General features: G+C 48.3%; 1 protein-coding gene across 1 annotated transcript in view; it reads left to right on the top strand.

Annotated features, from left to right (window-relative positions):
* GALNT17 (polypeptide N-acetylgalactosaminyltransferase 17) overlaps positions 1-14,676 on the top strand; it is a gene marked incomplete at both ends in the record, with an annotated part of 450,019 nt that overhangs the window by 344,155 nt on the left and 91,188 nt on the right. The window contains one exon of the mRNA XM_079719632.1: positions 9,687-9,804. Coding sequence (XP_079575758.1) covers positions 9,687-9,804 — 118 coding nt within the window. The remainder of the gene's footprint in view (positions 1-9,686; positions 9,805-14,676) is intronic.

The raw sequence follows: 14,676 nt of genomic DNA, 5'->3' as shown, positions 1-14,676 counted from the left end.
TCCCTGGGGTGTTTTCATACACCCACCCCTGATACCGACCTCAGACTTCATACCTTTATACCATGTTGTGTACTAGACTTCCTTATTTCTCTTTCCTCCTAGAACTCAGGCTTCCTTCGCTGCCTGTCTCGTTCTAGACCCAAAATATTTCCTGGAGTGACACCATTTGCCAGGATACTCCCTCACCAGCTTCTCCCCTCTGTTCCCCTCCCCCTCAGTTCCCCGTCCCTCTGCTTTTCTTTAAAGTTCTTTTTTTGTTTGTTTTTTTGCGTTACACGGGCCTCTCACTGTTGCGGCGCACAGGCTCCAGACGTGCAGGCCCAGCAGCCTGGGCCCAGCCGCTCCACGGCATGTGGGATCTTCCCAGACCAGGGCACGAACCCGTGTCCCCTGCATCGGCAGGCGGACTCTCAACCACTGCGCCACCAGGGAAGCCCTGCTTTTCTTTAAAGTTCTTGATGACACCTCACACGTGTTGAGTACATTGTCCTGCACGGAGACCGTGTGTTTTCATCACCTCATCAGATTCTAACCACAATCCTATTAGGTCTCCAGGGCAGAGTCTCATGCCCAGTTTACTGATGAGGAGACTGAGTCACAGATGGTTGGGCGACCACCCAGCAGGACGTTTAGATTAATGTGCTTTTCCTGAGCCCTGGGGCCGGGTGTCCCCACCCATCCTAGAGTGAGCATCTTGGTGCTTGGGCCATTTATCCCAGATTGTGAAAATATGGTGTTTGGGCTAAAACTGGAAGCATCTTGGGATGGTATCTCCAGAGTGCTAGAAAATCTGTCTCCATGAATAGAAGGTAAGGATGGAGATAGAACCACCCCTGCAGTCTCCTGCCCTCTGTTTAACGGCAACTGGAAAATTTGGGTTCCCATTTATAATGTAATGTGACAATCAAAGGAAGCCTGAGGATTATTATCACCAGTTCCACATTTTTTTATTGTGGTAAAATACATATACAATTTACCGTTTTACATGTATAACTCAGTGGCATTTAGTACATTCATAATATTTTGCAACCATCGCCACTATTTACTTCCAGAATATTTTCATCCAAATGGGAACCCTGTACCCATTAAACAGTCACTCCCTACTATACCCGCCCCCCTGCCCCTGGCAACCACCAATCTGCTTTCTATCTCCATGGATTTCCCTGTTCTAGACGTTTCACGTAAAGGGAATCATATAATATATGACCTTCTTTCTTCTGTTACTTAACATGATGTTTTCAAGGTTCATCCATGTTACAGCATGTCTCAGAACCGTAATCCATTGTACAGGTGGACCATATACATTTTGTTTATCCATGCATCCATTGATGGACATTTGGGCTCAGCCTTTTGGCTACTGTGAAAGATGCTACTGTGAACATGCATGTACAAGTTGTTGGAATACCCCTTTTCAGTTATTTTTGAGCGTATACCTAGGAATGTAGCTGGAGCAGAGAGGGCAAGAAGAAACTCAGAAACACAGACTATCCAGATGGAGCCTTGGAGGCTGTTGTGAGACCCTGACTTTTACTCTGAAGGAAATGGGGAATCATTGGAGGGTTTCCAGTAGACGCATAGTCTGATCTGACTTATGTTTCAATAGATCATTGAGAGTTGGCTGCAAGAGAGCAGGGTGAAAGCCAGTTGGCAGCCCTGGTGGTAATCCAGGCAATATGATGATGATGGTTCAGATTACATGGTGGCAGTGAAGATGGTGAGAGGTCCTCAGATCCCAGATGTATTTTGAAGGTAGAGCCATAAGAATTTCTGACCAGTTGGCGCCAAAGCCGACACCAAGGTTTTTACCCCAACATTTGGAAGAATGGAGTTGACATTACCTAAGATAGAAAAGATAGGTGGGACGGGTTTGAGTGGAAGGAAGGTTAACGATTCCTTTCCAACTGTGTCTGAGGGATCCCTTAGATATAATGAGCCATTGAGTAGGCAACTGGATGCACCAGTCTGCAGTTCAGAGGAAACATTCAGACTGGAGTGTAAATTTGGAAGCTACTGGAATATAAATGCTATTGAAAGCCAAGAAAGCAAACATGATCACCAAGGAATGAATGCAGATGGAGCAGAAAAAAGATCCAAGGGCTCTGCCCTGGAGTCCTTCTACCCTGAACATCAGAAAGCAAAGGAAGAGTCAAGAAGGAAGGTTGAAAGGGGCGTCCAGGAAGACAGCCGGGCATGGAGAGCCTGCTTCCAGGGAAAGGGAATGATCTGCTGTATCAGATGCAGCTAGGAGGGCAGATATGACGAGGACTGAGAATTGGCCAATGGATTTAGGATGAGTTGTCTCTGACCTTGACAAATGCACTTGCCGTGGAGCGGTGAGGGTGAGAGCCTGGTTGAGTGGCTTAGAAGAGAACTGCAGAGAAAATTGGAGACATTAGATGTACACAGCTCTTTAATTTTATTTATTGATTGATTTTTGGCTGCATTGGGTCTTCGTTGCTGTGTGCAGGCTTTCTCTAGTTGCCGAGAGCAGGGGCTACTCTTCGCTGCGGTGCACGGGCTTCTCATTGCTGTGGCTTCTCTTGTTACGGAGCATGGGCTCTAGGTGCGTGGGCTTCAGTAGTTGTGTCATGTGGGCTCAGTAGTTGTGGCGCACGGGCTCAGTAGTTGCGGTGCGTGGACTCAGTAGTTGTGGCTTGTGAGCTCTAGAGCGCGGGTTCAGTAGTTGTGGCACATGGGCTTAGTTGCTCCGCGACCTGTGGGATCGTCCCGAACCAGGGCTCAAACCTGTGTCCCCTGCATCGGCAGGCGGATTCTTAACCACTGTGCCACCAGGGAAGCCCCTACACAGCTCTTTAAAGGGGCTTTGCTGTAAGGGGGAGCAAAAAATGAGGAGAGGCAGCTGTAAGGGAAGTGGGTCAAGAGGGGAATTGTAGACTGTGAGCTGCTAGGAATGAGCCCGCCCAGGATGGAAGATGATACTGTACAGTGTTGTTCTAACATGTACTCAGGGTTTTTAAGTTCAGATATGGCGAGGACAACAGATTATTGCCATTAAAAAGATAGTTTGTTACCCACAGTTTCCAAGAGAAGGAGGCCTGCCATGCCACACAGGGCCATCTGGGGAAGCATCTGGGGCAGTTAGGAGGAGAAGAAGTGAGGAGAAGGCAAGAGCCCAAGTCTTTACTGTGGTTTCTTCCTGAAGAAATGGGCGAGGCAACGTAAGCAGCTGATCTGGCTTAGGATCAGCTAGTTGGAACATTTTGGGGTGTAGGGGACTGTCTCCAGTTATCTGGTTCCTGGCCCTGGGATGATCAGGGTAGAGGACTATTGCTTCCTGGAGTGTAAAGACCAGGTAGAGGAGGTGACTGGGAGTGTGGGCTCTGGGCTGGTTAGTTTGCATAGGAGAAGCATCCTCTCCAGCTGGTTTTTTGCTGTCTCTAAGAATTGGCGAGTCCTGGGAGGGGCAGTCTCTCCCCAGTCAACAAGGCCCCAAGTGCCAAAGCATCAAGAATACAGAAAATAAGAATAGATATTTCATACAGGTGTATTTAGGGGAGGGGGGATGGCTGAAGTGAGATCCTTGAGCAGCAAGAGAGGATGGGTGCAGAGGTTGGCCTCAGCTAAGAGCATGGACAGTTCAATTACAGCAAAAGGGAGGCAGGCGGGTGACGGGGGCTGCTAAGTGGGTGGACGAGGGAGGTGGGGACATTCGCTTTTGTTTGCTGCTTTCTTAGGGAAGTGGGAAGGAACGTGGCTGCTTGAGAGGGAGGAGGTCGTGTGGGAGGTTTGCGGAGGAAGGAGAAGCTGGGGCAGAGTCTCCTAGGAGAGTCAGGCTGGAGTGGCTCGGGCCCTGGAGCAGGACTGTAGGACACCACTGAGGACCCACTGGACACACACAGCCCTGAATTTAAAGCCAAATCAGCTTGTGGAGAGTTGTACTTATCAGCATCAGGGTTCTGCCAACAAAGCAAAGTGGGAGTGGGGAAGCCAGGGCACTCTTACAATAAGCAACCATGGCTTTGAGCTTGGGGGGGTGGGAAAAACACAAGAGGAGGGGTTCCACTGTCAAGGTGGCAGTGCCAGTGGACTGCAGGTCCCAGTGGGGTGGATCCAGTGAACTTGAGGAGGTGAACTGGAATGATAGGGGCTGGATGACAGAGTTGAGAGCTTACGGCCAGAGAGCACAGATGAGCTTGTTGTTTTCTTATTGTTGTCAAGGTATATTTTCTGTAAGACATATATCTTTGTTTTTTGCAACAAAAAAGATAAATATGTTTTGAGGGATGGGTAGGATTCGGGCAGACGGAGGTGGTCTTGTGGAGGACATTTCTGGAGAAGGACGTCCAGGCATAAGTTGGGACACGTTTCCCAAACAATGAATTGCCCAGTGTGGTCAAGCCATGGGCAGGCACACTAAGGAAGAACTTTACTTAACTCAGGAGAGAGTAGGGAGCCAGTGAAGGGTTTTGAGGGTGGACACATCTAGAACACAGGTGGGCCCTTTGTCACCAATGAGGAGAGGAAGCAGTGACATTGACAAAGCTCTGTATATCTGGGTGGAAATTCCTGGGCCTGCCATCCTGTCCTCCCCTGTCTCTCCCTCCCTTTCTCCTCTCTCTCTCAGCTGGAACCGTCGTGTATGTTGCATATATTCTCTGGAACAGCAACAATAAAAGCGATTATTTTTAATTTCCGTTCTTCTCCTCCGTAATGGAGCTATTAGACTTTGGCAGATCCCTTAATATGATTATCCTTTTTGAATGATTTCGAACTGAAATGTTTGTGCTGATGGTGGTAATTGCAGTGGAGTTTGAAGATCGAGGCTGTACGTTCACGCTCCAGGAGCTCATGACCCCGAAGTGCCATCCACTGTGGTTTGATGGGCAGGTGAGGATGAAACCTTGGAGGGGAAGTGGGGCCCCGGTGGGCTCTTGGTTCTGCCTGTAAGGACGGGTCTGGCTAACCATGCCACCAGGGCAGTGGGTCCCAGATAGGGCCAGGTGGAGGCTTTCTGTTGGAGACCTGCTTCTCCCGAGCAGTGAGGACAGCTGTCCATCATCAATCCAGAATTCAGAGCAGTCATCCACTGAGCTCACCATGGGTGAGGATACACCTTTTAATTATTTAGTCTCCACATCGACCAGTGAGTGATACATACGTCAGTCACCTGCTTGAACCTTGCCCCGCTCCCAGCACAGTGGGGCAGCCTCGGAGCCCTGCTGTTTGCAGGACTGGGTTCTTGGCTTAGCAGGGAAGCCGTCTCCTCGGGGCTGGTCTCCCAGGCTGCTTCCAGCCCCTCCTCTGCACCATCCCTGTCAAGCTTGGCCTCATTAGAGTCCCAAGATGTGTACCAGCGCCCAGGCACCCTCTTGACATGGTGGCAGGTGTTTGACCGTGGCCTTTAGGGGACCTTTCCACATGCCACCAACAGCAGTAATGATCACAGGCTCCTTCCACATCTTCGTTGCATGAGGGCCAGCCTCCTGCCCTTCATCTTTGGGTTCTGACAGCCCGCCAGGATGCAGACAGCAGCCTGCTTGTCTGTGACCTCTTTGTGGGGCCTCGTGACAGCTGGGTGGTTGCTGTGGCCTAACTTTAATGAGGAGGCACTAGGGGACCTCTCCATCCTGTCGTGGGGAATCCTAGGGCTTCTGCTGTGGGACCTGCTGGAATATGCTGAATAGAGCTGTGAGCAGCAGGTAGAGGACCCAGGGTGACTCATCCTGTGAATCCATCTCTCCTTGCCACCGCAACCAAACAATATCATCCAGATAAAGCCAGTTATATGAAAAGATCAGGCTGCGTGATGGCAAAAGATGTTTCCTAAAGGGCGATCTGAGAGGTATCGGGAAGGAAGAAGTGGCCTGTGTCCTTGACAGTGAGAGTCCTGTGCTTTGAATCCTTCCCTCCTACTCTTCCTCTTCCTCCTCCCCTTTCTCTTCCTCCCCTCCCTCCTCCTTCTCTCCCTCTCCTTCCCTCCTTCTTTGTTCATCCCTCCCTCCCTCCCCTAGCGACCACACACTGTCCTGCTGCCCTTGGCTTCTAGTTCAGGTCAGCTAGTTTGTCCCTGGGGCATCACGGGGCCCTTCCCCACCAGGGGCGGTCGCCAGATCTGTTACACTCATTGATTCATTCAACAGTATGTAGCTCTGTGTCAGCAAGACACTCACTCCTGGGAATATAATGAGAAATTAGGCGGATAACTTCTCTGCTCTTGGAGACCTGGCAGTTCAAGAGGGAGATGGCTCCATAGGCTGGTTCTGCTGGTACAAACACAAATTCCTAAGTCCCGTCTCTGTAAGTCTGGTTCCACGGTCTGGGCTGCACCCAGGAATCTGCATTTTCTAAGGAGCCCTCTGGGTGATGCTGGTGTAGGTGGATCCTGAACCAATCTCAGAGAAACATGCTTTTCAGCCATGGGGCTGTGCCCAGAGCCACCCCTTCGAGAGTGTTTGTTGACTGCTGTGCCCTGTGATTCTAACTGCCCTGCTTGCCCTCGAGGGGTTAGAAAGCACAGCGTCTTAGAGCAGGATCTTAATTACGCATGCGTGTTAACATTGGGAATTTTCAGACCTTGAGTTTAGGGGTTGGAGAGACTGTTCTAACTTCTCAGAATTCCTTGATGTGCTCAGCAATGGCTCTCTAGAAAACTGAGGTGACGCCAGCACTGGCTCCCGTTCCCCCTTCTCTGCAGACTCCCCCCCTCCCAGGACCACATGTCCCATCTCCAAGCACACATGTCACTGGCATTTCTCCATCACTCGAGTGACCCTGGCTTGTAACTCTCCCAGAGTGAATCTTCCCTGAAGTTTGCCTCTTCTGGCTGTGTGATAAAACATCCACCCTCCCCCAGATCATAAGTAGAGGGTGGGGGAGATAGCACGTCTCATCAGCACCATTCAGTTGCAAAGAACAGAAACCTGTCTAATACACACGGGTTAAGTCAAGGAGGACAGATCGGGCTTCCCTGGTGGCACAATGGTTGGGAATCTGCCTACCAGTGCAGGGGACACGGGTTCAAGGCCTGGTCCAGAAGGGTCCCACATGCCGCAGAGCAACTGGGCCCATGCGCCACAACTACTGAGCCTACGCTCTGGAGCCCGTGAGCCACAACTGCTGAGCCCGCTGTGCCACAACCACTGAAGCCCGCACACCTGGAGCCCGTGCTCCGCAACAAGAGAAACCACCACAATGAGAAGCCCGCGCACCGCAACGAAGGGTAGTCCCTGCTCGCCGCAACTAGAGAAGGCCCGCATGCAGCAATGAAGACCCAACGCAGCCAAAAATAAATAAAATATAAATAAATAAAAGGAGGACAGATCGCAAAGACCCAGGGGGCTCGCACATGACCCAGGGGCAGAGAGCGGAGCCAGGCCTGTCAGCAGATGGGCAGCCGAAGACACCAGGCCGCCCCCCATCCCATGGTCTCACACCTCCACAGTGCATCTGCCTCCCTCTGCTCAGCCTACCTTGTACAGGGACCACCAGAGCTGCCCCCAGATGGCAGCCTGAGCCCTACAGATGGATGAGACCATCTAGTTCTAGCTCCCAGCACTGTCTCGATCCCAAGTTTCGGGAAAAACATAATCTGATCGACCCCGTTTGGGATCTGTGCTCACTCCTGGTTCAGCTAACTGAGATGAGAGTTGGGCTCACGTAGTGCTTTTGCAAGCAAGGGGTCAGCTGCTTCTCAGAGGGACCAAAGGCTGCAGGAAATGACTGACGGTGAAGCAGTTGCTGTCCTGGTGTAACTGGTACAGCTGCCCCAGTAGAGGGCCGTGTCCTGTGTCCATAGGTGTGATTGGTGTGAGCTTCCTGGAGAAACGTGGAGGGCAGAGAAGCATTATTTATTGAGCCCCTGCTCTCTGCACTGAGCCCATTGCATATCTTTTCATAGCGATCCTCCACAGAGACTTAACTGGGATCCAGGAGGGTCCATTAACTTCACACAAGTACACTTTCCCACGGCAGCACCCATGTTCATCAAACTAGGTCCGTTCAACTCTGAACACTCACCTTTCCAGTGAGTCCCATTGCTGCCGCACCACGTGGGCACTGAGAGGCGTCAAAAATCTGGACATTAAGGTCAAAGTCAAGCTCAAGATCTGGAGGAGCAGACAAGGATCTAACACTGAGGTCTACAGTTCAGCTCAGGAGCATCTCACCGATGAGCTTCCCGGCGGCCCCAGTGGAGTTTCATGGGGCCTCCCGTATGAGACGTCTGTTTCGCCCAGGAAAGCATCTGAACAGCATTTCTGGCGTTTGGCAGCCTGGGGGTTTGCCAGCTCCTTCACGAAGCCATTTCTGAAGAGTGCAGTGAAGCAGAAAGGCTAAAATGAAGGGCTTTGCGGTTGGCTGGGTCCTGACCTCTACTCTGTGATTCATGCCAGGTCGCGAGCTCTCCGCGGGCTTCAGCTGGAGAGGTCCTACCTCCTTCACATGACCATGGATGTTTTTAAGTGAGAGAGTGCGTGAAATGTGCTTTGCATTTATGCTTGAGATGTAGTAATTACTCGATAAATGGCTGCGATAATCATAGTAATAATAATAATTTAGTTGCTTGAACGCAGGAAGTTATGTCGTGTGTTTCTTTACCCCCTACGGCACCAGTAAAATGCCTTAGAGGCGGCTTCTTCTCCTCCCCCTCCTTCAAGTGAGATACAATTGACACATAACACTGTATAAGTTTAAAGTATACAGCATGTTGATTTGATCTCTGTATTGCAATAAGATAAACACCATAGCATTAGCTAATGCCCCTAACAGCTCACGTAATTATTGTTTCTTTTTGTGATGAGAATATTTAAGATCTCCTCTCTTGGTAACTTTGAAGTATATAAATACAGTTTTTAAAAAAATATTTTATTTATTTAGGCTGCATGGGATCATAGTTGTGGCACAGAGGATCTTTTAGTTGCGGCGTGGAGGCTCTTAGTTGTGGCATGTATGTGGGATCTAGTTCCCCAAACCCAGGCCCCCTGCATTGGGAGTGCAGAGTCTTACCCACTGGACCACCAGGGAAGTCCAGTATTCTTTTTACTTTTTTTAATACATTTATTTATTAATTTATTTATTTTTGGCTGCGTTGGGTCTTCGTTGCTGCGTGCAGGCTTTCTCTAGTTGAGACGAGCGGGGACTACTCTTCATTGCAGTGCGCAGGCCTGTCACTGCGGTGGCCTCTCCCATTGCGGAGCACGGGCTCCAGGCGCACGGGCTTCAGTAGCTGTGGCTCGTGGGCTCCAGAACGCAGGCCCAGCAGTTGTGGTGCACAGACCCAGCCGCTCCGTGGCATGTGCGATCCTCCGGGACCAGGGGTCAAACCTGTGTCCCCTGCATGGGCAGGCGGACTCCCAACCACGGCACCACCAGGGAAGCCCCAAGTCCAGTATTCTTAACGAAAATCACAGTGCTGTGCATTAGATCCCCAGAACTTGTTTATCTTCTAACTGCAACTTTAGACCCTTTGACCAACATCTCCCCAGTTCCTCCATCCCCCAGCCTCTGGTAAGCACCGGTCTACTCTCTGTTTTTATGAGTTTGACTGTTTTAGATTCCACATATAAGGGAGTTCTACAGTATTTGTCTTTCTCTGACTTGTTGCACTCAGCATAACGCCCTCAAGGTCCATCTGTGTTGTTGCAAATGACAGGATTTCCTTTTCTCGTGGCTGAGTAATATCCGCGTGTATGTATCACATGACTGTTGCTTCTTTCTCCCTCCCGCAGAACACCAGCCATGATTGGCTGCTCGTTTGTGGTCAACAGGAAGTTCTTTGGTGAAATTGGTCTTCTGGACCCTGGGATGGATGTGTATGGAGGAGAAAATATCGAACTTGGAATCAAGGTTTGTGACACGGCATCCTTTCCTCTTAGTCTGTTTGTGTTTGTGAGCAGAACTGCCTGGTCATTTTTGATGCGTATTTGAAGCTTCTTTAGCTGGTAAATGACAGAATCGTTCACCCCACTTCTGTTCCTAAAGATGTTCCAGCAGGGTTGTCACCCCTCCTCAGACGGGGGGAGACCTGGGCTTCCCCCCTCGAAAGGTTGAACAATTTGTCCATGCCTGGGCGACCCAATCTGGACATTAGCTAGAGAATTTGGTTCCCACTCCCATCCAGTTTTACTCTCTCCTTAAATTTTTCTTAAAATTAAATCATCTCCTTAAATTAGAATTTACATGCTCCTATTTTGACAATTCATGTACATCATAGAATCATAAGATGCCAGAGGAGAGAAGGACCATGTTCTGTGGGGCTCTCCCATTTCTCAGAAACGCTTCTAAGGAGGATGATGGGAGGGGGAAGAGGAAGAAGATGCAGAATGGGCCTCTTGCTGGCCCCCCGTTCAGATCAGCTCCACTGCTAGATATTTTAGACACTGGGTATTGCTTAAGATTCTGTTTGAAAGATGGAGTTCACCATAAACAAAAATGTTGGACAAATTGATGCATTCCAACCTCTTCACTTTAGAGTTAAGATAAATGAACCCGAACGAGGGGTGTGGATGGGGGACACCCGGTAACCACTTAACTGGTACGTCCTCCTCCATACTGCAAAGAAGGGGGTCCTGGGGGATGATGCCCAGCTGGGGTCTCTGTGTCCCCACTGCTCCCTGTCCTGAGCTTGTGCATTCCTGAGCCCCTGGGAAGTAGGCTTGTTGGAAATGACTCAGGACACAACTGTAAGGTTTAAGTTTATTGAATTTCTTCCTCCTTCCGCTGCTGGAATCTCCTTCTTGTTCTACCCAGGCAAGTACCCAGTACCCAGTACAAGTACTCCAGTCAAAGCCTGCTCTCTGTGTCAGATTTCACTCTTTATCCCTAACTGCTCAGGACCTTTAAGGCACTGCATTGCCCCCTCCTCTACACCTGAGCCCCCTTCGTGGAATGGAAGGCTTCACATCCTCATGATGTAATGAACGTCCAGGCTGCAGAAGCAAAGAGGATGGTGGAGACCTTCCCTGGATCCTAAAATCACTCCCTTTTGGAGACTGTAGACTCTTCCTGTGTTTTCAGTTCCAGGCTGGTTTCTTTCCTAAGTGGAATTTGCATAAGATTTCTTTGAAAGCCGAGCAATTAAAAAGCCCATGAATATGTTATCATAGCTAACATACTTGGCATTTACCCATTTGAAATTTAATTGAAGGAAAAGACTTGGGCCCAGCATGTTGAACTTGGCCTGTAACTTCAGTTTCCTCATTCCTGCTCCCATTTCCTCATCCCTTCTCATGCTGCTCTTTTCCTTAGCTCTCATCCGCTTCTAGCATGCCAGGGAATTGACTTATTTATTATGCGTATTGTATTTCTCTACCTTTACTAGCTAGATTGCAAGCTTTATGGGGCACAGATCTTTGTGGTGCTCACCTTTGCATCCCAAGCATGTAGAACCATGCTTAACACATGGCTCAATAGGTATCTGTTAGATTGATGACTGAATGCCTATTAGGACCCAACATGCATAGAAGCAGTGACATCATGGAGACAAGCCCGATGGTGAAATGGGAGGTGATAACTTGTCCAGGTACTTATTTGTGAAAGGAAGGAGCTGAAGGCAGCCTTGCATTGAGATGGTTAAGCTTTTAAAATTTTTTATAAATTTTATGATAGTTTATAAAATTATATGTATATTTGCATATAATATGTATACAATTATTAAAATTTATAATAATTTTGTAAATTATTAATTTTAATAATTTAATACTTTTATTAAGGGAGATTTGAATGTCTCTATATGCTGTGAGAAAGAACCCAGTGGAGGGTAAGACGTCACCAACAGAGGGAAGAACAAGATGAGGGAAGGAGCACTATCCCTGTGGAGGCAGGGGCACAGGTGGAGGGGTTATAGGGACAGGAGGGTCCCCCAGATTTGATTGCCATGGCAGGCTGCGCTCTGGGGAGAACAGAGGTGGTGACAGTGGAACCCACTGCTAAGGCTTGCTAGGATGTTGGTCTCCCCATGCTTGCAAAGCAAAGGTCTGGGTGCCAGGCTCTACCAGGCTCCATGTTGATGACAGTGACAGTCCTTCGTGGCTACCCGATCCCTGCAGGAGGGGAGGGGCTTGTCAGTCTTGGCCCTGCAGCAGCACAGCCTAGTAGAGCACAGCCCCTGTGCCATGAGCTGAGGGCCCGTGAGTTCCGCTCTGCATCTCCATATGGCAGGCTGGAGCGATGGGGCCCAGAGCCTGCTCTCTGACTTGTCTTCTCTGGGGTAGCTCCGTGCCTGGCTGTTCTCCACGCATCTTTATGAAAGCATCCGATGGATGGGGCTCGGATCCCACCCTCATGCAATCACTTGCCTCTTATCCCGGGCACGTCTGGCATCCACGCTGGACATTTGGGAATGTTTATGCCTCTTACTTCCCATAGACCATGTCATCCCATGACCTACGAGCTGACTCTCCACAGAAGCCTTGGTTTTCTGCTGATTCTCAAAGCAGGAATTGACTGCTGTTGGTACCCTAAGGGCCAAGGCCTCGGTCCAGGGTCCACGTAGCCACCGTCTACACAGCAGTCTGTGTTCTTAAGGTGTGGTCCATGACCAGTGCATCCACGTCACCTGACCCTTGTTACAAATGCAGGTTCTCGGGCCCCATCCTACACTTACTGACTCTCTGGGGTGGCATCCAGCAACCTGTGTTTTAATAAGCCTTCCAGATGATTCTGTTACACATCCAAGTTTGAGAGCCCCTGGTCTACACCCGACCTTAGCTGGCTTCCTGGCAAATACGTATCTATTCTCAGAAACGAGCCCGGGTGAGGGTCCACATGCTTCAAGGCCCACCTTGAAAAATACATTATTAAGAAAGCCATCCCTGCTGCTTGAAAAAAATCAGAGCTTATGTAATATATGTACACATATATACACATATATAATTATATAAAGTGTACACACATATATTATATAAATTAACCTATAATAACCTATAAGAAATGACATAAAATTCTATGCTTTAGTTAAGTGGGGAAATTTTAATATGAGACCACATCTTTGTAATTTCTTTGACTAAGAAATAGGTCCATCTGTGATCTAATTATTCTCTAACATTTTTCATTACTTTTTAATTCCACCCTCAGTAATTAAAGAATAGGAAGAATAGAAAGTCTCATTGTGGTTCAGGGAAAAAAAACAGTAGGGTTTACTCTAGGGCTATTGTTTGGATGAAAGGCAAGCTTGCCTGTGACCAAAACATTCGATACAGTGGAGGGAAAAAAAGCTTTTCAGGGCTGAGAAAAATAAATGAGATCAGAAATTGAAAGGTTTCATCTTGTTCTGAGTAACATTAATCAGAAACTATTAACGAGGCATGTTATAGTAACATGTCTAAATGGTAAGAGGAAAAAAAATTCTCCGAGGAGAAAAGAGCAGATAGATTACTTTTAAGTGGTATAAAATCAGATGGCTTCAGGTTTCTCCAATATATCCATCTGCTTTGGGAAGAAAATGCACTGTCTTATTCTGAGCTCTCATATAAGAGCATGACATACACCACTACTGAATCCTGTCTGGCAGCTATTCTGAAAGGAAGGCAGTAGAAAGATGCTGTCAGATCCTCAAGCCACCAGAAAAGGTCTTAGCTCACCATGAATCTCAAGAACTGAATAAAAGGCAGAATTTCTATGTGTGTACATTGTTGTTGAAAATATTGTTGAGTCCAGCATTTGAAGGACTGACTCCTTCAAAGGGCTTAGAAATTATGGGCTGTCTGGGGTGGTCCCAGGGCTCCAGATGAACATGGAATCTCCCTCTCCCACTCTTTGCCCCATCTCTTGTTCTTTTCTTTTTCTTTTTCTTTTTTTTTTTTTTTTTTTGCTCCCGATCTTGTGTCTTATCTCTGACAAGCTGGTGGTATAATTCAGTGTGAGTCCAAAGGCCTCATAATCAGGGGGGCTGATGGCATATACAGTCCTGGTCTGACTCTGAAATTTCAAGAATCAGGAGTACTGATGTCTGAGAGTGAAGATGGATAACTCAGCCCAAGTAGAAACATGAAACAGCTCTGACAAGTGCTGTTGACTGATGCTCTGATCCCCACCCCAGCCACTGCTCTGTCCATGGGCTTTGGGACTCATCATCCAGCATCCATTTTAACCATGGAGGATCCTCCCTGCCCTCTATCAGACCCTTGACATCAAAATCCCCAATGTCCGGAAGCCTCTTGTGCCCTTTGTCTTCCATTTGGAACTCTTGGGCTTAAGTCTACTCTATCTATTGGATGTTGTGATTTGGATAATGGTCACTCGTGGAGGTGACCAAACCATCAGTTCTGTCTCGTTTTCCTAATCCTTAGATTTTTATGAGTCTTTGGTTCTTCCTTCCCTATTGGCGTTGGTCATCTCTGGCTATGGGAAGGTCTTCATAGTGCAGGGTTAGAGTATACCTGTGATAAAATTCAGAGCGAAAGTCCCTGGTCTTGTGTAGATAGAATAGGCTTTGGGATTTCACTGACTGGTCTTTAATCTGGATGCATATATTTCAGGTGGCCAACAGTTCAGATGACTGCTTTTGGATATAACGGGGAGCCTTCTCTGCTCTAGCAGACACTTTCGCTAGGGAGACCACAGTAGACAGACATGGTCTCTATCTCCATGAAATTTATAGTCAGGCAGAAAAACCATTCATTTAATGGGATGAGTGTGAAAAGATAGGAGAAGGGGAGAACAGAGGAGAAGATAACGGGAATATATGCTACTCTAAGGAGTTGGGAAGTGCCTCCCTAA

Source organism: Hyperoodon ampullatus (assembly GCF_949752795.1).
Source record: "Hyperoodon ampullatus genome assembly, chromosome: 14".
Classification (NCBI taxonomy): Eukaryota; Metazoa; Chordata; class Mammalia; order Artiodactyla; family Ziphiidae; genus Hyperoodon; species Hyperoodon ampullatus.
This window is presented reverse-complemented; position numbering and strand designations above follow the sequence as displayed.